We start from the raw sequence: 22,659 nt of genomic DNA, 5'->3' as shown, positions 1-22,659 counted from the left end.
ATCTAGGTGTGCTGCAGTTCCATAGTGCATCTAGTTGTGCTGCAATTCCATAGTGCATCTAGGTGGGCTGCAGTTCCATAGTGCATCTAGTTGTGCTGCTGTTCCATAGTGCATCTCGGTGTGCTGCAATTCCATAGTGCATCTAGGTGTGCTGCAATTCCATAGTGCATCGAGGTGTGCTGCAGTTCCATAGTGCATGTAGGTGTGCTGCAATTACATAGTGCATGTAGGTGTGCTACAATTACATAGTGCATGTAGGTGTGCTGCAATTCCATAGTGGATCTTGGTGTGCTGCAGGTCCATAGTGCATCTAGGTGTGCTGCAATTCCATAGTGCATGTCGGTGTGCTGCAATTACATAGTGCATCTAGGTGTGCTGCAGTTCCATAGTGCATCTAGGTGTGCTGCAATTCCATAGTGCATCTAGGTGTGCTGCAATTCCATAGTGCATCTAGGTGTGCTGCAGTTCCATCGTGCATGCAGGTGTGCTGCAATTCCATAGTGCATCTAGGTGTGCTGCAGTTCCATAGTGCATCTAGGTGTGCTGCAGTTCCATAGTGCATCGAGGTGTGCTGCAGTTCCATAGTGCATCTAGGTGTGCTGCAGTTCCATCGTGCATCTAGGTGTGCTGCAGTTCCATAGTGCATCTAGGTGTGCTGCAGTTCCATAGTGCATCTAGTTGGGCTGCAATTCCATAGTGCATCTAGGTGTGCTGCAGTTCCATAGTGCATCTAGTTGTGCTGCAATTCCATAGTGCATCTAGGTGGGCTGCAATTCCATAGTGCATCTAGGTGTGCTGCAGTTCCATAGTGCATCGAGGTGGGCTGCAATTCCATAGTGCATCTAGGTGTGCTGCAGTTCCATAGTGCATCAAGGTGTGCTGCAATTCCACAGTGCATCTAGATGTGCTGCATTTCCATAGTGTATCTAGGTGTGCTGCAGTTCCATAGTGCATCTAGGTGTGCTGCATTTCCATAGTGTATCTAGGTGTGCTGCAGTTCCATAGTGCATCTAAGTGTGCTGCAGTTCCATAGTGCATCTAGGTGTGCTGCAATTCCACAGTGCATCTAGATGTGCTGCAGTTCCATTGTGCATCTAGGTGTGCTGCAGTTCCATCGTGCATCTAGGTGTGCTGCAGTTCCAAAGTGTATCTAGGTGTGCTGCACTTCCATAGTGCATCTAGGTGTGCTGCAGTCCCACAGTGCATCTAGGTGTGCTGCAGTTCCACAATGCATCTAGGTGTGCTGCAGTTCCATAGTGCATCTAGGTGTGCTGCAGTCCCACAGTGTATCTAGGTTTGATGCAATTCTTCAATGCAATGATGAACTGCAGTGATGTGGTAACAGGGCATTTGACAATTTGAAGATACACAAAACGATAATAGTGCTGCTGTTCAGCATCACGTGTGCAAAATTGTGGTGCGGTGCAGTACAGTCCATGGTACACTGCTTAGTACAGTCCATGGTACACTTAGTACAGTAGTAGTTCGGTATGGAGTGCCTGCACATGCAGTCCGAGTGTTGTTATTGTCGCCTGAGGAAAGGGTATTGCATTTGAGTCCGTTTGTTTGTTTGCTAGTTACTTGCCGGAAAAATTTTCCGGCAAGTATGTTGATCTGTTCGTTACTTGCCGGAAAAATTTTTCCGGCAAGTATGTTGATCTGTTCGTTTGTTACTTGCCGGAAAAATTTTTCCGGCAAGTATGTTGATCTGTTCGTTTGTCTGTCTGTTTGTCTGTCTGTCTGTCTGTCTGTCTGTCTGTCTGTCTGTCTGTTTGCAGCACTGCGTCTACACCGTTGCACGGCGAATCGCCAAACTTTGCACACATATTGGTCTTGCCCTGGAATAGACTGTGCCCAATTGATGACGTCATCGGTGACGTGGTTCGGCCGCCATCTTGGAAAAACTGAAAAACCTTGCACCTCTATATCTCCGAAAGTACTGAACAGAAAAAATTGAGACATGGCTCATTGTAAAGAACTCTCCATGGGGAATAAAATATGTAAATGATGACGTCATCAGTCACGTGGTTCGGTCGCCATCTTGGAAAAACGGCAAAACGTTGCGCCACTATATCTCCAAAAGTGCTGAACAGAAAAAATTGAGACATGGCTCATTGTAAAGAACTCTCCATGGGGAATAAAATATGTTAATGATGACGTCATCAGTCGCGTGGTCGGCCGCCATCTTGGAAAAACCGAAAAACCTAGCACCTCCATAACTCCGAAAGTGCTGAATAGAAAAAATTGAGACATGGCTCATTGTCAAGAACTCTCCATGTGGAATAAAATATGTTAATGATGACGTCATCGGTCACGTGGTGCGGCCGCCATCTTGGAAAAACGGGAAAAAAATACACCTCCATATCTCCGAAAGTGCTGAATAGAAAAAATTGAGACATGGCTCATTGGAAAGAACTCTCCAGGGGGAATAAAATAAGTTAATGATGACGTCATCGGTCACGTGGTTCGGCCGCCATCTTGGAAAATCCGAAAAACGTTGCACCTCTATCTCCAAAAGTGCTGAACAGAAAAAATTGAGACATGGCTCATTGGAAAGAACTCTCCAGGGGGAATAAAATATGTTAATGATGTCGTCATCGGTCACGTGGTTCGGCCGCCATCTTGGAAAATCCGAAAAACGTTGCACCTCTATCTCCAAAAGTGCTGAACAGAAAAAATTGAGACATGGCTCATTGTAAAGAACTCTCCGTGGGGAATAAAATATGTTAATGATGATGTCATCGGTCAGGTGGTTCAGCCGCCATATTTGTCCTAAATGGCCGATAAAAAAGTAAATTCCGGCAAGTCCTCGGTCTCTGACCGATTTTTCATCTGTTTGTCTGTCTGTCTGTCTGTCTGTCTGTTTGTCTGTCTGTCTGTCTGTTTGCAGCACTGCGTCTACACCGTTGCACGTAGAATCGCCAAACTTTGCACACATATTGGTCTTGCCCTGGAATAGACTGTGCCCAATTGATGACGTCATCGGTGACGTCGTTCGGCCGCCATCTTGGAAAAACCGAAAAACTTTGCACTTCTATATCTCCGAAAGTACTGAACAGAAAAAATTGAGACATGGCTCATTGTAAAGAACTCTCCATGGGGAATAAAATATGTTAATGATGACATCATCAGTCACGTGGTCGGCCGCCATCTTGGAAAAACGGCAAAACTTTGCACCACGAAATCTCCAAAAGTGCTGAACAGAAAAAATTGAGACATGGCTCATTGTAAAGAACTCTCCATGGGGAATAAAATTTGTTAATGATGACGTCATATGTCAGGTGGTTCGGCCGCCATCTTGGAAAAACCGAAAAATTTTGCACCTCCATATCTCTGAATGTGCTGAATAGAAAAAATTGAGACATGGCTCATTGTAAAGAACTCTCCATGGGGAATACAATATGTTAATGATGATGTCATTGGTCACATGGTTCGGCCGCCATCTTGGAAAAACCGAAAAACTCTGCACCTCCACATCTCCAAAAGTCCTGAATAGAAAAATTGAGGCATGGCTCATTGTAAAGAACTCTCCATGGGGAATAAAATATGTTAATGATGTCATCAGTCACGTGGTCGGCCGCCATCTTGGAAAAACCGAAAAACTTAGCACCTCCATATCTCCGAAAGTGCTGAATAGAAAAAATTGAGACATGGCTCATTGTAAAGAACTCTCCATGGGGAATAAAATGTTAATGATGATGTCATCGGTCACGTGGTTCGGCCGCCATCTTGGAAAAACGGCAAAACTTTGCACCACGAAATCTCCAAAAGTGCTGAACAGAAAAAATTGAGACATGGCTCATTGTAAAGAACTCTCCATGCGGAATAAAATATGTTAATGATGATGTCATATGTCACGTGGTCGGCCGCCATCTTGGAAAAACGGCAAAACTTTGCACCACGAAATCTCCAAAAGTGCTGAACAGAAAAAATTGAGACATGGCTCATTGTAAAGAACTCTCCATGGGGAATAAAATATGTTAATGATGATGTCATATGTCACGTGGTCGGCCGCCATCTTGGAAAAACGGCAAAACTTTGCACCACTATATCTCCAAAAGTGCTGAACAGAAAAAATTGAGACATGGCTCATTGTAAAGAACTCTCCATGGGGAATAAAATATGTTAATGATGATATCATCGGTCACGTGGTTCGGCCGCCATATTTGTTCTAAATGGCCGATAAAAAGTACATTCCGGCAAGTCCTCGGTCTCTGACCGATTTTTCATTTGTTTGTCTGTCTGTCTGTCTGTCTGTCTGTCTGTTTGTCTGTCTGTCTGTCTGTCTGTCTGTCTGTTTGCAGCACTGCGTCTACACCGTTGCACGTAGAATCGCCAAACTTTGCACACATATTGGTCTTGCCCTGGAATAGACTGTGCCCAATTGATGACGTCATCGGTGACGTGGTTCGGCCGCCATCTTGGAAAAACCGAAAAACTTTGCACCTCTATATCTCCGAAAGTACTGAACAGAAAAAATTGAGACATGGCTCATTGTAAAGAACTCTCCATGGGGAATAAAATATGTAAATGATGACGTCATCAGTCACGTGGTTCGGTCGCCATCTTGGAAAAACGGCAAAACGTTGCGCCACTATATCTCCAAAAGTGCTGAACAGAAAAAATTGAGACATGGCTCATTGTAAAGAACTCTCCATGGGGAATAAAATATGTTAATGATGACGTCATATGTCACGTGGTCGGCCGCCATCTTGGAAAAACGGCAAAACTTTGCACCGCTATATCTCCAAAAGTGCTGAACAGAAAAAATTGAGACATGGCTCATTGTAAAGAACTCTCCATGGGTAATAAAATTTAATGATGATGTCATATGTCACGTGGTTCGGCCGCCATCTTGGAAAAACCGAAAATTTTTGCACCTCCATATCTCTGAATGTGCTGAATAGAAAAAATTGGGACATGGCTCATTGTAAAGAACTCTCCATGGGGAATAAAATATGGTAATGATGACGTCATCAGTCACGTGGTTCGGCCGCCATATTTGTCCTAAATGGCCGATAAAAAAGTACATTCCGGCAAGTCCTCGGTCTCTGACCGATTTTTCATCTGTTTGTTTGTCTGTTTGGCTGTTTGTTTGTCTGTTTGGCTGTTTGTTTGTCCGCACAAAATAAATATGATTTTCTCTGCAACCGATGGTCCAATTGACAGGAAATTTTCACCATAGGTGCAACTCCACGTGTAGAAATTTTAAATGATAATTATGGCGTCATAGGTCACGTGGTATGGGTGCCATCTTGGGAAAACCGAAAAACGTTGCATCTCGATATCTCCGAAAGCGCTGAATAGAAAAATTGAGACATGGCTCTTTGCAAAGAACTCTCCATGTGGAATAACATGTTAATGATTATGTCATAGGTGCCTCCATTATGACGTCATAATTCGACAAGTACAAAACTTCATCCGATCAAGATGAAATTCCTTGAGCATCATCTAGGGATAAATTGGTGGAGGAAAAAAATAATGATGACGTTATCGGTCACGTGGTTCGGTAGCCATATTTGTTTTAACACAAAAGCCTTAAAAACCACTGAAAACACGTCCTGGCGAGGGTCTACAATCTGATTGCTCTTTCTAGTTGTACAGTGCTGTGGTGCAGTTCCTCGAGTGTTATTGTACAGTACTGTGGTGCAGTCCCTCAAGAGTTATTGTAAAGTACTATGGTGCAGTCCCACTAGTGTTATTGTACAGTACTGTGGTGCAGTCCCACAAGTGTTACTGTAAAGTACTGTGGTGCAGTCCCACAAGTGTTATTGTACAGTACTGTGGTGCAGTCCCACGAGTGTTATTGTACAGTACTGTGGTGCAGTCCCTCAAATGTTATTGTACAGTACTGTGGTGCAGTCCCACAAGTGTTATTGTACAGTACTGTGGTGCAGTCCCACGAGTGTTATTGTACAGTACTGTGGTGCAGTCCCACGAGTGTTATTGTACAGTACTGTGGTGCAGTCCCACGAGTGTTATTGTACAGTACTGCGGTGCAGTCCCTCAAATGTTATTGTACAGTACTGTGGTGCAGTCCCACGAGTGTTATTGTACAGTACTGTGGTGCAGTCCCTCAAATGTTATTGTACAGTACTGTGGTGGCGGTGCAGTCCCTCGAGTGTTATTGTTATTGTGCAGTACTGTGGTGGCGGTGAAGTCCCACGAGTGTTATTGAACAGTACTGTGGTGCAGTCCCTCAAATGTTATTGTACAGTACTGTGGTGGCGGTGCAGTCCCTCGAGTGTTATTGTTATTGTGCAGTACTGTGGTGCAGTCCCACGAGTGTTATTGTGCAGTACTGTGGTGGCGGTGAAGTCCCACGAGTGTTATTGAACAGTACTGTGGTGCAGTCCCTCAAATGTTATTGTACAGTACTGTGGTGGCGGTGCAGTCCCTCGAGTGTTATTGTTATTGTGCAGTACTGTGGTGGCGGTGCAGTCCCTCGAGTGTTATTGTTATTGTGCAGTACTGTGGTGGCGGTGCAGTCCCTCGAGTGTTATTGTTATTGTGCAGTACTGTGGTGGCGGTGCAGTCCCTCGAGAGTTATTGTACAGTACTGTGGTGCAGTCCCTCAAATGTTATTGTACAGTACTGTGGTGCAGTCCCACGAGTGTTATTGCACAGTACTGTGGTGCAGTCCCACGAGTGTTATTGCACAGTACTGTGGTGCAGTCCCTCGAGAGTTATTGTACAGTACTGTGGTGCAGTCACACATGTGTTATTGTACAGTACTGTGGTGCAGTCCCACGAGTGTTATTGTACAGTACTGTGGTGCAGTCACACATGTGTTATTGTACAGTAATGTGGTGCAGTCCCTCGAGTGTTATTGTGCGGTACTGTGGTGCAGTCCCTCGAGAGTTATTGTACAGTACTGTGGTGCAGTCCCTCAAATGTTATTGTACAGTACTGTGGTACAGTCCCTCGAGAGTTATTGTACAGTACTGTGGTGCAGTCCCTCAAATGTTATTGTACAGTACTGTGGTGGCGGTGCAGTCCCACGAGTGTTATTGTACAGTACTGTGGTGCAGTCCCTCGAGAGTTATTGTACAGTACTGTGGTGCAGTCCCTCAAATGTTATTGTGCAGTACTGTGGTGGCGGTGCAGTCCCTCGAGAGTTATTGCACAGTACTGTGGTGCAGTCCCACGAGTGTTATTGTACAGTACTGTGGTGCAGTCCCACGAGTGTTATTGCACAGTAATGTGGTGCAGTCCCACGAGTGTTATTGTACAGTACTGTGGTGCAGTCACACATGTGTTATTGTACAGTACTGTGGTGCAGTCGCACGAGTGTTATTGTTATTGTGCAGTACTGTGGTGGCGGTGCAGTCCCTCAAGAGTTATTGTACAGTACTGTGGTGCAGTCACACATGTGTTATTGTACAGTACTGTGGTGCAGTCGCACGAGTGTTATTGTTATTGTGCAGTACTGTGGTGGCGGTGCAGTCCCACAAGTGTTATTGCACAGTAATGTGGTGCAGTCCCACGAGTGTTATTGTACAGTACTGTGGTGCAGTCACACATGTGTTATTGTACAGTACTGTGGTGCAGTCGCACGAGTGTTATTGTTATTGTGCAGTACTGTGGTGGCGGTGCAGTCCCTCGAGAGTTATTGTACAGTAATGTGGTGCAGTCACACATGTGTTATTGTACAGTAATGTGGTGCAGTCCCACGAGTGTTCTTGTACAGTACTGTGGTGCAGTCCCACGAGTGTTATTGTACAGTACTGTGGTGCAGTCACACATGTGTTATTGTACAGTACTGTGGTGCAGTCCCACGAGTGTTATTGTACAGTACTGTGGTGCAGTCACACATGTGTTATTGCACAGTAATGTGGTGCAGTCCCACGAGTGTTCTTGTACAGTACTGTGGTGCAGTCACACATGTTATTGTACAGTAATGTGGTGCAGTCCCACGAGTGTTCTTGTACAGTACTGTGGTGCAGTCCCACGAGTGTTATTGCACAGTACTGTGGTGCAGTCCCACGAGTGTTATTGCACAGTACTGTGGTGCAGTCCCACGAGTGTTATTGCACAGTACTGTGGTGCAGTCCCACGAGTGTTATTGCACAGTACTGTGGTGCAGTCCCACGAGTGTTATTGTACAGTACTGTGGTGCAGTCCCACGAGTGTTATTGCACAGTAATGTGGTGCAGTCCCACGAGTGTTATTGCACAGTAATGTGGTGCAGTCCCACGAGTGTTATTGTACAGTACTGTGGTGCAGTCCCACGAGTGTTATTGTACAGTACTGTGGTGCAGTCGCACGAGTGTTATTGTTATTGTGCAGTACTGTGGTGGCGGTGCAGTCCCTCGAGAGTTATTGTACAGTACTGTGGTGCAGTCACACATGTGTTATTGTACAGTACTGTGGTGCAGTCCCACGAGTGTTATTGTACAGTACTGTGGTGCAGTCCCACGAGTGTTATTGTACAGTAATGTGGTGCAGTCCCACGAGTGTTCTTGTACAGTACCGATCTCTCCTGAATCACACCACCAAGCGGAGTCTTGGACTGGGGATCTTTCCAACGTCGGGCTGTGACCTGGATCGAGCCGGAGTCCCCTTGCACGATCCCCGAAACCATCTGGCTCTGCTGCTTCGTCTCCGATTCTGCCGGCCGGTCCACAGCTTTGAAGAACCTGCTGATGACCGGCTGGTGCGGCGGTGTTGTCCTCGGTCTGGATCGACGGAATCTTCGCACTGATGCTTCATCCATATCACCGTTAATGTAAATGTCTCTGGGTCCACATGGTTGCTGGCTGGAGAATGATCGAATAAGCAGAACATTCGTTTTTCCCTCACTATGTTTTCTTATTATTGACCGTTCATGTGCGTCTTACACCGTTTTATGCGACATTGCGACTGTACTTGATGCTCTTCAAAAATTCTACCGATGTCGAAAAACGTTCCAGTTGACACTGCAACGAACTACCTCACCATGGTCAGCGTATATTGTACAAGGGCTAAATCAAACCCAAAATTGAAAATACAGTAATATAAATATGAGTTCAGTAGTCGGAGGAGAAGGAATGGTGGTAAGTAAAGTGATGTTCACAAGATTATGGTCAGAAGAACCTATTGGAGGTGAAATTGTGTACCAGCTGTAATCCTGAAACGCAAAGGATTATTGGAAGAGAACACTCTTCCTTCATTTTATCAATACCTGGCGGAGGTATTGTCTCCACTGAGTGCTGTTCTAGTCTGTCACGTGATCATCGTGCGAGATCTCATTGGACAATGAACAATCACGTGCATATTTTTCTTTCACGCAGCAATTAATCCAAGCCACTGTGGTGCTGTGCACACACGACTCGATTGCCAGAGAGGGAGGCCACAACGCGTGGATACAACAAGAGTCTTTATTAAGAGCTCGCACTTCAGCACTGGGCGGGCAGCGGGCTCGAACTTAGAGCCCGCATATATGTCCCGAGGCCACGCCTTGCCCCCGGGCGTGGCCGATCGACCGAAAGGCGGGGCATGCATTTCAGTTCCCCGCCTGAACGCTCGCGCCACCCACTGGTGCGCGGAATTATTGTCCCTCGTGCCCGCCACACCCACCCCCCCCAGAATTCCCGCGCACCTGAAGGGTGAGCTTGCGGGGAAGCCGGATGACACGGCCGAAACGCCCCCTGGCGATGCGTGCAGGGCTGGGGGGGTGCCGGGGGTCTGACCGCCGGGGGGCGGCATCGACGCGGAGGCAGAGCTGCTTGCGGGGGGTGGTCCAGATCGAGGTGGGCCGGCTTGAGGCGGTCCACGGAGATACGATCCGGGGCACCGCCGATGTCGACGGTGAAATATTTGTCCCCTGTCTCCAGCACGCGGAAGGGCCCATCGTACGGGGGCCGTAGCGGTGCCCGGTGGGCGTCGTGCCGGACGAAGACGTACTCCGCCGTGCGAAGCTCCGGGGCGACGTGGGAGAACGGGCCACCGTGGTGTGCCGTCGGCACCGGGGCGAACCTCCGGGCGGTCTCCTGCAGGGTGGAGTGCTGTTGCGCCCGTGGAGTCAGGGATAAATTCGCCCGGTACCCGCAGTGGTTGCCCGAAGACCAGCTCCGCCGAGGACGCGCGCAGGTTGTTGTTGGGCGCCGTCCTGAGGCCCAGCAGGACCCAGGGGAGCCTGTCGGCCCAGCTGCCGTCGCGGAGGCTGGCCCGGAGCGCGGCCTTCATCGAGCGATGAAAGCGCTCGCACAGGCCATTGGCCTGGGGGTGGTAGGCCGTGGTGTGGTGCAGTTTGACGCCGAGCCCTTGCACCACAGCGCCCCAGAGCTCCGAGGTGAACTGGGGGCCGCGGTCGGACGAGATGTCCGAGGGGGCACCGAACCGGGCAACCCAAGTGGCGATGAAGGCTTGCGCCGCATCAGCCACAGACGTCGCCGCCAATGGCACGGCCTCCCGCCACCGTGTGGTGCGGTCCACCATGGTGAGGAGGTGGGTGAACCCCCGCGAGGGCGGCAGAGGTCCCACCAAGTCGACGTGGACGTGGTCGAACCGATGCTCGGGCACCGTAAACGGGGCCTGGGTGTGGCGGTGGACCTTTGCACGCTGGCACGCGAGGCACGTCCTGGCCCAGTCGCGGACGTCCTTCCTGAGGCCATGCCAGACGAACTTCGCCGCGACGAGCTTCTGGGAGGCCTTCGTGCCCGGGTGGGACAGGCCGTGGATGGCGTCGAAAACCGGGCGCTGCCAACCAGCGGGCATGATGGGGCGAGGCCGGCCGAGGGAGACGTCGCACAGGAGGGTGCGCCCATGACGTCGAACGGCACCTCAGTGATGCGGAGGCCCGTGACGGCAGCCCGCAAGGCCTGGACGCCGGGGTCGGCGGTCTGGTCCTCCGCCATCCGGGCATAGTCGATCCCGAGGTGGACCGCGTGTGCGACGGACCGGGAAAGGCAATCCGCCACTGGGTTGTCTTTACCCGCGATGTGACGGATGTCCGTCGTGTACTCGGACACGGCAGAGAGGTGACGCTGCTGCCGTGCCGACCATGGCTCGGCGACCTTGGCCATCGCAAACACAAGGGGCTTGTGGTCGACGAAAGCCGTGAACGGGCGGCCCTCGAGCAGATGGCGGAAGTGTCGGACCGCCAGATGGAGCCCGAGCAGCTCGCGGTCGAAGGTGCTGTAGCGGCGTTCGTGCGGGCGAAGCTGCCGGCTATAAAACGCCAGCGGCTGCCAAGCACCACGCACCCACTGCTCGTGCACCGCGCCCACCGCGTAGTCCGACGCGTCGGTGGTGAGGGCGATCGGTGCATCGGGCGCCGGGTGCGCCAGCATGGTGGCGTTGGCCAGGGCCAGCTTTGCGCCCGCAAACGCCGCGGCCATCGGCTCCGACCAGGCGATGTCACCTTTGCCCGGCTTGCCCCGGAGGGCCTCGTGCAGGGGGCGGAGGAGCTGGGCGACGTGGGGCACGAAGCGGTGGTAAAAATTTACCATGCCCAGGAACTCCTGGAGCCCCTTGATCGTGCGGGGGCGCGGGAAATCCCTGACCACCTCCACCCTGGCCGGTAAAGGGACGGCCCCGTGCCTGGTGATGCGGTGCCCCAATAGGTCGATGGTGGCGACGCCGAAACGGCACTTTGCGGGGTTGATGATCAGGCCATGCTGGCCCAGGTGTTCGAAAAGCGTGCGGAGGTGGAGCAGCTGCTCCTCCCGGGACGCGCTCGCGACTAGGATGTCGTCCAGGTAGACATAGATGAAAGGTAAGTCACGCAAGATGCTGTCCATGAGCCGTTGGAACGCCTGGGCCGCATTCTTCAACCCAAAAGGCATTCGCAGGAACTCAAAGAGGCCGAAAGGGGTGATGACGGCCGTCTTTGGGACATCGGCCGGTTGTACGGGGACCTGGTGGTAGCCCCGGATGAGGTCCACCTTGGAGAACACGGTCGTGTTTGCCAACCGGGCGGAAAAGTCCTGGATATGCGGGACCGGGTAGCGGTCGGGGGTGGTGGCATCATTGAGCCGGCGGTAGTCACCGCACGGCCGCCATCCTCCGCCGGGCTTCGGCACAATGTGCAGAGGAGAGGCCCAAGCGATGTTGGAGCGCCGTACGATACCCAGCCGTTCCAGCGTGGCGAACTCCGCTTTCGCCACGGCGAGCTTCGTGGGGTCGAGTCGGCATGCCCGGGCGTAGACCGGCGGCCCGACCATGGGGATATGGTGCTCCACCCCGTGTTTGATGGCCACCGCTGAGAAGGTGGGCCGCGTGAGGGTCGGGAAACTGGCGAGGAGGCGGGTAAACTCGTCCGCTGCCGGAAGCGTGCAGACTAACCTCGCCGGGACGGAACCTTTCAGCAAGCCGCTTGGCAAGCCGCTCGGTGAGCCGCTCAGCGAGCTGCTCAATGAGCCACTCAGTGAACAAGCGAGTGAGCTGAAGGTTTCGGCCTGGACGAGACGTCTGCGCTTAACGTCGACCAACAGCCCATGCGCACATAGGAAGTCCGCGCTGAGCAGGGCCATTGGCACGCTGGCGGTGACGAACGACCATTGAAAGCGCTGCCCTCCGAACCGCATTGAGAGGCAACGCTTCCCGAATGTGCGGATGGGTGTACCGTTGGCGGCAAGCAAAGCGGGGCCCCAGCCCGCGGCTTGCTTGTCGGACGCGGAGGCAGGGAGGATGCTTACATGCGCTCCCGTGTCGCAAAGAAAACGGTGCCCGGTCAAGGTGTCCATGATGAACAGGAGGCTGCCGGAATGGCCGACGCTCAGGGCCGTAAGTGAGCGCCGGCCCGGTCGTTTCCCGACCCGTCAAAAGAACACGGCGGGCGGCACGTTTTAGCCTTGCGGCCGAACCTGGCATGGTAGTAGCACCAGGTTTGCGGCGGTGGCAGCCGCGTCGGCCGTGCTGTTGGCAGTGGTGGTGGCGGCGGCGGTCGTGGGCGGGGCGCAGCAGCGGCCACTAGGGAAGCCGGGGGCGCTGTAGCCTCTGCACCGGGATCCACTACAGCAGCATCGTAAACCGACCGCATGTCACAGGCCGCAAAAAACTTGTCGGCCTCTCCGGCCAGGGCGCGGGGTTCCGTGATGTTGGAACCGGCCAGCACGAGGCGCACCTGTATCGGTAGCTGGTGGAGGAAAAGTGCGCGGAACAAGAAATCCGGGTGCTGGTCTCCAAGCAGGGACAGCATGAAATCCATCCGGACGGATGGTCGTGTGTCGCCGAGGGCGGGAAGGCCCAGGAGGCGGTCGGCACGTTCGACCTCTGTGAGCCCGAACGTGGCGAGGAGGAGACGTTTGAGCGCCTCGTACTTGTGGTCGCCGAAGGATGGACACGACGCGGGCGGCAGTGCCGGGCCCGAGGGCGGCGACCACGTGGTAGTACCGGGTCTCGTCCGCCATGATGCCCCGGAGTTGGAATCGAGCTTCAGCTTGCACAAACCAAATGTCGGCTTGCGCTTCCCAAAACTCCGGGAGTTTGATTGCGACGGCGTTGGTACAATGGCGCGTTCGGGGGTCAGCAACGGCTGAACCAATCGGGGTCACCAGTGTGGTGCTGTGCACACACGACTCGATTGCCAGAGAGGTAGGCCACAACGCGTTGATACAACAAGAGTCTTTATTAAGAGCTCGCACTTCAGCACTGGGCGGGCTCGAGCTTAGAGCCCGCATATATGTCCCGAGGCCACGCCTTGCCCCCGGGCGTGGCCGAAAGGCGGGGCATGCATTTCAGTTCCCCGCCTGGACGCTCGCGCCACCCACTGGTGCGTGGAATGATTGTCCCTTGTGCCCGTCACACCACGTTATTTTTCTCCTCGAGTTCTGTGTTAATTCCTGATACGCAGTGTTTGGATTTGACTCCTAAGCGAAAGGAACAATTATTTTCCGGATCATTTTCTTCTGGAGAGCAAATCGCAGTACAATCCTGAACCACTTCATCAGGTAATTCAAACCTTCAGTGGTTACATCGTCCATTGTTATGACGATCTGATGATCCGTTATGGCGACTTTAGGTTTCGTACCGGTACTCGGATTGTTTTCATCACATTTTGTGCATGCCCGTTCAATGTTTTTGTTGATCTGTATCGTACATGTTTTTGTATTTACATCGTTGTTGTAAAGATCCGTCGCAAAGATTCCAAAACCTTCAGCTCTTCTTTCGACTCAGTTATTTCGTCGATTATCGTACCTCAATTTTCCTGTGGAGAAAGTAAGCTGATAGTTGGATATCACTAGCTCCGGGTAAATTAACTGGTTTTCCTCGACTCATCTGCAATTTCTATTGTTTTGTGTACTTGGGTTAAGGACGAAGTCCTGTAAGGTCCTGTAAGGATGAAGGACGGGAACAGTGGTGAGTTTGAGGTGAAGGTGGGAGTGCATCAGGGGTCGGTACGAAGTCCACTACTATTTGTAGCTGTGATGGAGGTGCTGGCTCAGAACATAAAGGAGGGTTTACCATGGGAGTTGTTGTATGCAGATGATCTGGTGTTGATTGCGGAAAGTATGGATGTACTGAAGGAGAAGATGAACAAGTGGAAGGAATGTATGGAGACAAAAGGTCTGAAGGTGAATATCGGAAAGACGAAGGTGATGGCAAGTGGTAAAGCATGTGGTGAGGTGGAAAGAACTGGGAAGTGGCCCTGTGCTGTGTGCAGGAAGGGTGTCGGAGTGAACTCCATTCAATGTACAATGTGCGCTGAGTGGGTTCATCAAAAATGTAGTGGTCTGAGAGGGTCATTAACCAGTGTGGCAGCTGCATTCAAATGTAAGGTGTGCACAGAGGGAGCTGCAGATGGAGGAAACGTTGAGTTGGATCTTGGAGACGGCGTGATGCTGGAAGGTGTGAAAACATTTTGCTACCTCGGAGACATGCTGAATGGAGAAGGTGGATCAGACTCGGCAACGGTTGCTAGAGTGAGATGTGCATGGAAGAAGTTTCGGGAACTGAGTGGCGTGCTGATGATGAGGGGAGTGTCGTTGAAGCTAAAGGGAAAGGTGTATGCTGCATGTGTGAGAAGTGTTATGATTTATGGGAGCGAGACATGGGTAATGAACGTAGAGCAGCAACGAAGGTTGGAAAGGGTGGAAATGCGAATGGTTCGACGGATGTGCAGAGTATCGTTGAGAGAAAGGAAGACAAATTATGAATTGCGAAAGATGATGGGAATAGAGCCTGTGATTGATGCTGTGAAGAGGAACTGGTTGAGATGGTTTGGTCATGTGTTGAGGAAGGATGAAAGTGACTGGTTGAGAAGAGTGATGGAAATGAATGTAGAAGGAAGTAGAGGACGGGGAAGACCGAGAAAGACTTGGCTAAAAATGGTGGAAGAAGAAATGCGGGCAAGGGGGTTAACAAGGGGAGATGCAGAAAATAGGGCAAAATGGAGAAGATTGTCATGGGGACCGCAAGGCTAACCCCCGCTCTAGTCGGGCAAATGGCCTTTAAAATTCATGTTGTTTGTTGTTGTTGTGTACTTGGGTGCGGCCCTCTTGGAGATATTTTCTTTGTTAACAAATGTAAATAATCACAACATCCATGATGGATCTATCATTTAAAAATCGGCTATCACAAGCAAAACCAGAGTTTCCACTTGGTGTGTTGAATCGTGTATCTTAACTTCAAACAAGAGTTGCTTCCTCAAAGTAAACGTGCATTCATTTCTACATATTGCAGACCATGAGCTACCACTTTGGACAAAAACGCCAACAAGAAGACAAATGAGCCACATGCTACAGATTCAAGTTGTACGCAACCTTCAGTCCCAGCTATCATCTTTTCCGACCCTGGAAACTGAGTCGCTCCCAGCACCATTGTGCAACTCCACATTTGGTCCCTCTCCTCCAATGATACCTCTGCCGCTGCTGGCTCTTGTGGGCTTCACCGAGCACACAAGACGGCCACACAAGCATTGCACCTCATCCCATCTGTGAACTGCTCATTTGGGACAGTACACACAGAATTGATCAGTAAACTGGTGGATTTCTACCAAGATGACCTGCAATCACCAATATTAGTTGATACAGAGGTGCACAGTTGTCAGTTAGAGTGGAAAGGCAAGTCAACATCAGGGGTTCCAAACACAGCAGCAGAAACCCTCAAACAGACAGACCATTCTTTCCCGACATCCACTGCCCGATGCGTCTCTTCTGCACGATGCCTGTAACATCATGTAAGTGTGAGCGATCCATTAGCGGACTGAGACGTCTGCAGCCATCAATGTGTGAAGATCAGATGAATGGACTGCTACGAATGCACATTCACTACGGCATGAATTTAGATAGAAATCGACCTACAGCGGATAACATCGACCTGGTGAGCAGACAGGCACAAAAGGTCTGTGAGGCCACGCCTCAATGAGCAGTGATTGGTCCGGGATTTGTTTGGCGCAAGGACTGGTAAGATGGGACTCGCTGATAGGAGCGGACACGGAGACGTCGTGGGATGACGTCAGACCCTCGAGTACAAAACAATTAGAACGGCGGACATTTGTATCTCTCGGGTTCTGGATCTGGTGGTGAACAGTCGGTCGTGTCCCGACATCGCTCTTGTTCTTTCATTCTCGAGTCCTGGCTTTTGACAACGAACGGTCGAGGCTCTGGACTTCCTCACATCGTCTGGCTGTGGTGTTGGTGTTGGTGAACAAGATCATGAGGATAAGCACGGCTGGAAGAGTGAGCTGCGCGCTAAGGCCTACTGCGTGCCAACAAGCATGTTTTCGCGCGCAAGGATGTAGAGGCCTCGGACGATCTTTAACGATTCCTGACGAGATTCAAGAGCAGCTTAGAGCGAAGTGCCACAAATCACACATATTTATTTTCCAGTTATTTTATCCCTTGTGTTGTAATTGAGTCCGATTAGTTGGCGGTCCGATTAGGAAATATAGAGTTTTATTTTGTTACTGGCATTTTCTTCAATAAAGCCAGTATTTTTGTCCAGTTTAATTCCGTGTTGTTTGATTTAATTTATCCAGGTGCGGAGAAGTCGGGTGGAAGCCGACCAGGTAAGTTCGTCATTCTCCTTTACCCCGCGTGCAACGAATACCGTCAATTTGGATTGAACGCCTGGGAGTAAAGCTCGTTTGGTCATCCGTGTCACCCTGCGGTGTTCACGACACCTACATACAGTATAACGTATGCACGGACGTATTTTTTAGATACACGTACACTACCGGTCAAAAGTTTTAGAACACCTCAATTTTTCCAGTTTTTATTGAAATTTAAGCAATTAAAGTCCAATGAATAACCTGAAATGGTAGAAAGGTAAGCAGTAAACTGCTCGAGGTTAAAAATAAAGTTTCAGTTAGCAAAAACGGGAAAATAATGTAAATTGCACAGTTGTATTGTAAAAAAAAGGCCTTCTTCAGGGAACAAGTAATGGGTTTACAACTTACAGCTGTTCTGCAGCAATGTGAGTAAATTAAGCCTTGAAAGTTGATGCAAACAATTCCTACACGTGTCCCAACCTCTGCTGATTACTTGATTACAAACCCCCTGTCTGTATAAAAGCAGTATTGGAACAGACTGTTATTACACCCTCTGAAGCATTATTTGGACAATATTGCACTGCAGGAAGTAGTATATTGCTATCAAAATGGCGAGAAAAAGGCAATTAACAAAGGAAGACAGACAGACCATTTTCACCCTTATAAGTGTAGGTCTTTCCTTTAGAGAAATTGCAAAGAAAGCCAAGGTGTCAGTGAGTACAGTTTCTTACACCACCAAAAGGCACTTGGAAACTGGAGGAAACTCTGACAGGAAGAGGTCTGGCAGACCCAAAGCCACAAAAGAATCAGAAGACAAGTTTCTGAGATTCAACAGCTTGCGTGATAGGCGGCTCACAGGACAACAGCTTCAAGCACAGCTTAACACTGGTCGAAGTAAGCAAGTCTCAGTTTCAACTGTGAAGAGAAGACTTCGAGCTGCAGGTATGACAGGTCGAGTGGCAGTAGGAAAGCCATTGCTAACATGGCAAAATAAAAAAAGAGGCTTGCCTGGGCCATGAAGCACCGCCATGAAGACTGGAAGGAGGTATTATGGACCGATGAATCAAAATTTGAAATCTTTGGTTCATCACGCAGGGCTTTTGTATGCCGTCGAGTAGGTGAAAGGATGGTTCCTCAGTGTGTGACACCAACTGTCAAACATGGAGGAGGAAGCGTGATGGTCTGGGGCTCTTTTGCTGGATCCAGAGTCGGCGACTTGTACAGAGTGACTGGCACCCTGAACCAAAAGGGCTACCACAGCATTTTGCCGCACCATGCAATACCCTCTGGTATACGCCTAGTTGGTCAGGGTTCATCCTACAGCAAGATAATGACCCTAAACACACCCCCAGGCTATGTCAAAACTACCTTCAAGGAAAAGAGCAAGACGGTAGGCTTCAAATCATGGAATGGCCAGCACAGTCTCCAGACTTAAACCCCATCGAGCTGGTTTGGGATGAAATGGACAGAAGGGTGAAAGCAAAGCAACCTGCAAGTGCAACACATTTGTGGGAACTTCTGCAACAGTGTTGGGAAGAACTTCCCGAACAATATTTGATTTCCATTGTAGAAAGAATTCCACGAGTGTGTTCGGCGGTTATATCTGCAAAAGGTGGCTACTTTGCTGAGTCAAAAATTTAAATTAAATTTTGTTAAACAAAATGATTCTATGAATTATTTTTTTTATTCCCCAAATGTTTATTTGTTCTGTGCTTAATTTCAGAGTACATTGAGACATTAAATTGCGTAAATTTCAATAAAAACTGGAAAATTGGGGTGTTCTAAAACTTTTGACCAGTAGTGTATTTTACAGATGTAGACCTATTCTATAGGATATACTTTGTAGATGCACTCATGGTTTTTAATAAATGGACATTTATATTGGTGTACTTGCATTCTAATTGTACATACTTTATAGACATACTCGCATTCTGATATCACGTAATTTGAGACACACTTGCATTGTAATACTACGTACTTTATAGACTTACTCGGTTGAAAAAGGTAACGTGCAATACTGGCTACCACCAGGTGGCGTTTGTGGCCTTCGTTAGCACATTATGTGTCGACAGACAGACAAACAGACAGACAAGAAAGGTGTCATGCAGATCACGATACTTGCAAAATCTACCTCATCCCCCAAAAAAGGTTGCCATGGATGCTTCAAATTATCCATTTCATTAAAATTAAAATTAAGGATCTTAATCAATGCTTAAGTCAATCAGATGAAAATTGATTAATTTTCAGATGAAAATTTATGATTTTAGAAGTTTGACCTTGAGTTGACCTTTGACCTTTTGATCTCAAACAATAGTTCGTTTCCCAATTCAGTGAGGCACTCTGCAATTCCTGTTTAACTCTCAAGTCAATCAAATGAAAATGGACAATGTTTCAGATGAAAATTTATGATTTTAGAAGTTTGACCTTGAGGTGACCTTTGACCTTTTGATCTCAAACAATAGTTGGTTTCCCAATTCAGTGAGGCACTCTGCAATTCCTGTTTAACTCTCAAGTCAATCAGATGAAAATGGACAATGTTTCAGATGAAAATGTATGATTTTAGAAGTTTGACCTTGAGTTGACCTTTGACCTTTTGATCTCAAACAATAGTTGGTTTCCCAATTCAGTGAGGCACTATGCAATTCCTGTTTAACTCTCAAGTCAATCAGATGAAAATGGACAATGTTTCAGATGAAAATTTATGATTTTAGAAGTTTGACCTTGAGGTGACCTTTGACCTTTTGATCTCAAACAATAGTTGGTTTCCCAATTCAGTGAGGCACTATGCAATTCCTGTTTAACTCTCAAGTCAATCAGATGAAAATGGACAATGTTTCAGATGAAAATTTATGATTTTAGAAGTTTGACCTTGAGATGACCTTTGACCTTTTGATCTCAAACAATAGTTGGTTTCCCAATTCAGTGAGGCACTATGCAATTGCTGTTTAGCTCTCAAGTCAATCAGATGAAAATGGACAATGTTTCAGATGAAAATTTATGATTTTAGAAGTTTGACCTTGAGGTGACCTTTGACCTTTTGATCTCAAACAATAGTTGGTTTCCCAATTCAGTGAGGCACTATGCAATTCCCGTTTAACTCTCAAGTCAATCAAATGAAAATGGACAATGTTTCAGATGAAAATTTATGATTTTAGAAGTTTGACCTTGAGGTGACCTTTGACCTTTTGATCTCAAACAATAGTTGGTTTCCCAATTCAGTGAGGCACTATGCAATTCCTGTTTAACTCTCAAATCAATCAAATGAAAATGGACAATGTTTCAGATGAAAATTTATGATTTTAGAAGTTTGACCTTGAGGTGACCTTTGACCTTTTGATCTCAAACAATAGTTGGTTTCCCAATTCAGTGAGGCACTATGCAATTCCTGTTTAACTCTCAAGTCAATCAAATGAAAATGGACAATGTTTCAGATGAAAATTTATGATTTTAGAAGTTTGACCTTGAGGTGACCTTTGACCTTTTGATCTCAAACAATAGTTGGTTTCCCAATTCAGTGAGGCACTATGCAATTCCCGTTTAACTCTCAAGTCAATCAGATGAAAATGGACAATGTTTCAGATGAAAATGTATGATTTTAGAAGTTTGACCTTGAGATGACCTTTGACCTTTTGATCTCAAACAATAGTTGGTTTCCCAATCCAGTGAGGCACTATGCAATTCCTGTTTAACTCTCAAGTCAATCAGATGAAAATGGGCGATGTTTCAGATGAATAAATTGATGTTTTTAGAAGTTTGACCTTGAGTTGACATTTGACCTTTTGCCTTAAAAAATAGTTGGTTTCCCAATTCACTGAGGCAATATTTCCATACAATTAAACAGCAATTTGCATATTGCTGTTTCATTTTCAATTCAAGCAGATGAAAAATAACAATTTTAGAAATTTGACCTCAAGATGACCTATGACCTCAAAATCAACAGGCTTCTAAATTGTCACGACCTCTACAACCTGGTAAAGTTTAATGCCGATCTGTTTAAAATTGTGACCTGTAGGCAATTGACAAACAGACAGAATAACGCACAAGACCAACCAATATACAGACTTGGCATTTAATATGGATTTTTTTTTTTTTCTTGACTTGGGTTTACTTTATTAACTCAGTATATCAATCTGATGAGTTTCTTTTACACTTTGGTGATTTATTTGTTAAAAGAACCATGTCACTGATTGTCTGTCACAGCAGGAAGTCAACAACAGGATTATATCACAGGTGGCATGGCAAAATGTACAGACAGGTGCATTTGATGATTGGCTTCACAGTCGGGTATACAAGGGTTGTTGCGTTCTGTATTCGTGGAAAACAACTGCTGCACGTCTCCAAAAGTTATTGCTGCTTCCTCTGGAGATGGTCCGTCAACTCGACAATGCTGTTTGTCATGGAGTGGTGGCTTTACAAAATTACGGCATGAAACAGCGTGCTATTGCTCGGCAGTATGGCATCACTCAAAGTCAGGTGTCAAAGATCCTGAAACGAAATGCTCAGAGGGGTGTCCCTACTCCAATACCGAGGCCAGGACGTCCCCGCAGAACCACAAGGAGGGATGATCGCCAGCTGCACCGGTTAGTCCGCAATGGCCGTACCAAGTCAGCTAATCGGCTTAGGGCTGAGTGGCAGCAACTGACAAATGTGCCTGTATCCAGAAGGCTAGTCAACCAACGACTGGTTCAAGCAGGCTATCGTGCCAGGCGTCCCCTGAGAAAGCCACGCCTGACCAGACAACACCTCCAGCGCCGATTGCAGTGGGCCAGAGAGCACCGTCGATGGCAGCCAGGACACTGGAATCACGTGATCTTCAGTGACGAGTCTAGATTTCTGGTCTATCGTCAAGATGGCCGCATCCGAGTGCGCAGACAAGTGCATGAAGCCTACAACGAAGATTGTATAGTGCCAAGAGTCCAAGCTGGAGGTGGTGGGGAGACCGTTTGGGCTGCTTTTCATGCAGGGGGCAAAACTGACCTGGTTGTTCTGAATGGAAACCTGAACCAGTTCAAGTACAGGGCCATTCTGGAAGAAACATTGCTTCCATTTGCTCGTGCAGCCTTTCGAGGAAACTTTGTCTTCCAAGATGACAATGCACGGCCTCATCGTGCTCGCATGATCCAACATTTCTTGCAGACCGTGGTGTAGAGCATATGGAGTGGCCTGCCATGTCCCCGGATATGAATCCGATAGATAACTTGTGGGTGGAATTAACGCGTCAAATCGACCACTTGGACCAGCAGCGACCTCTGCGCATGAATTGCAGCAGGCTATTGTCACTGCATGGCAAGCGATTCCTGTCCAAACCTTGGCAAATCCCGTGAACAGCATGCCTCAACGTGTACGTGCTCTCCTGAATGCTCGTGGGGGTTACACGAAGTACTGAACTGTAATTTTACTGTCCGTAATCCCAGTCGTAATTACCTTCGCAAAAGCGGAAGGTTATGTTTTGATCGCTGTGTATTTATTTGTATGTCTGTGTGTGTGTGTGTGTGTGTATGTTATTCGCATAACTCAAAAAGTATTCAACCGAATTGCATGAAATTTGGTGGGATGATTGGTTATTATACGGGACACATTTGATTAGATTTTGGGAGCAATCGGGTCAAAGGTCAAGGTCAAGGTCACGAAAAGGTCAAAATCGTATTTTTGTTGTTCTGTTCCCTACACTCCCATGCCAAGTACAGAACAGTAGCTGCGGCGAAGGTATGCGCTCTACCGAGTGCCCGTTCTAGTTTTACTTT

The 22,659-nt window shown here is 48.3% G+C and overlaps 1 protein-coding gene across 1 annotated transcript in view; it reads right to left on the bottom strand.

Moving 5' to 3' along the window:
* MSH3 (mutS homolog 3) overlaps positions 1-8,925 on the bottom strand; it is a 116,037-nt gene extending 107,112 nt beyond the window's left edge. The window contains exon 1 of the mRNA XM_078771346.1: positions 8,474-8,925. Coding sequence (XP_078627472.1) covers positions 8,474-8,716 — 243 coding nt within the window. The 5' untranslated portion in view covers positions 8,717-8,925. The remainder of the gene's footprint in view (positions 1-8,473) is intronic.
* Positions 8,926-22,659: the final 13,734 nt, after the last annotated feature.

The sequence above is a fragment of the Myxine glutinosa genome, chromosome 2 (genome assembly GCF_964187855.1).
Source record: "Myxine glutinosa chromosome 2, kmMyxGlut1.1, whole genome shotgun sequence".
NCBI classification, from domain to species: Eukaryota; Metazoa; Chordata; class Myxini; order Myxiniformes; family Myxinidae; genus Myxine; species Myxine glutinosa.
The sequence above is the reverse complement of the archived record's forward strand: the minus strand, read 5'-3'. Positions and strand labels throughout refer to the sequence as shown.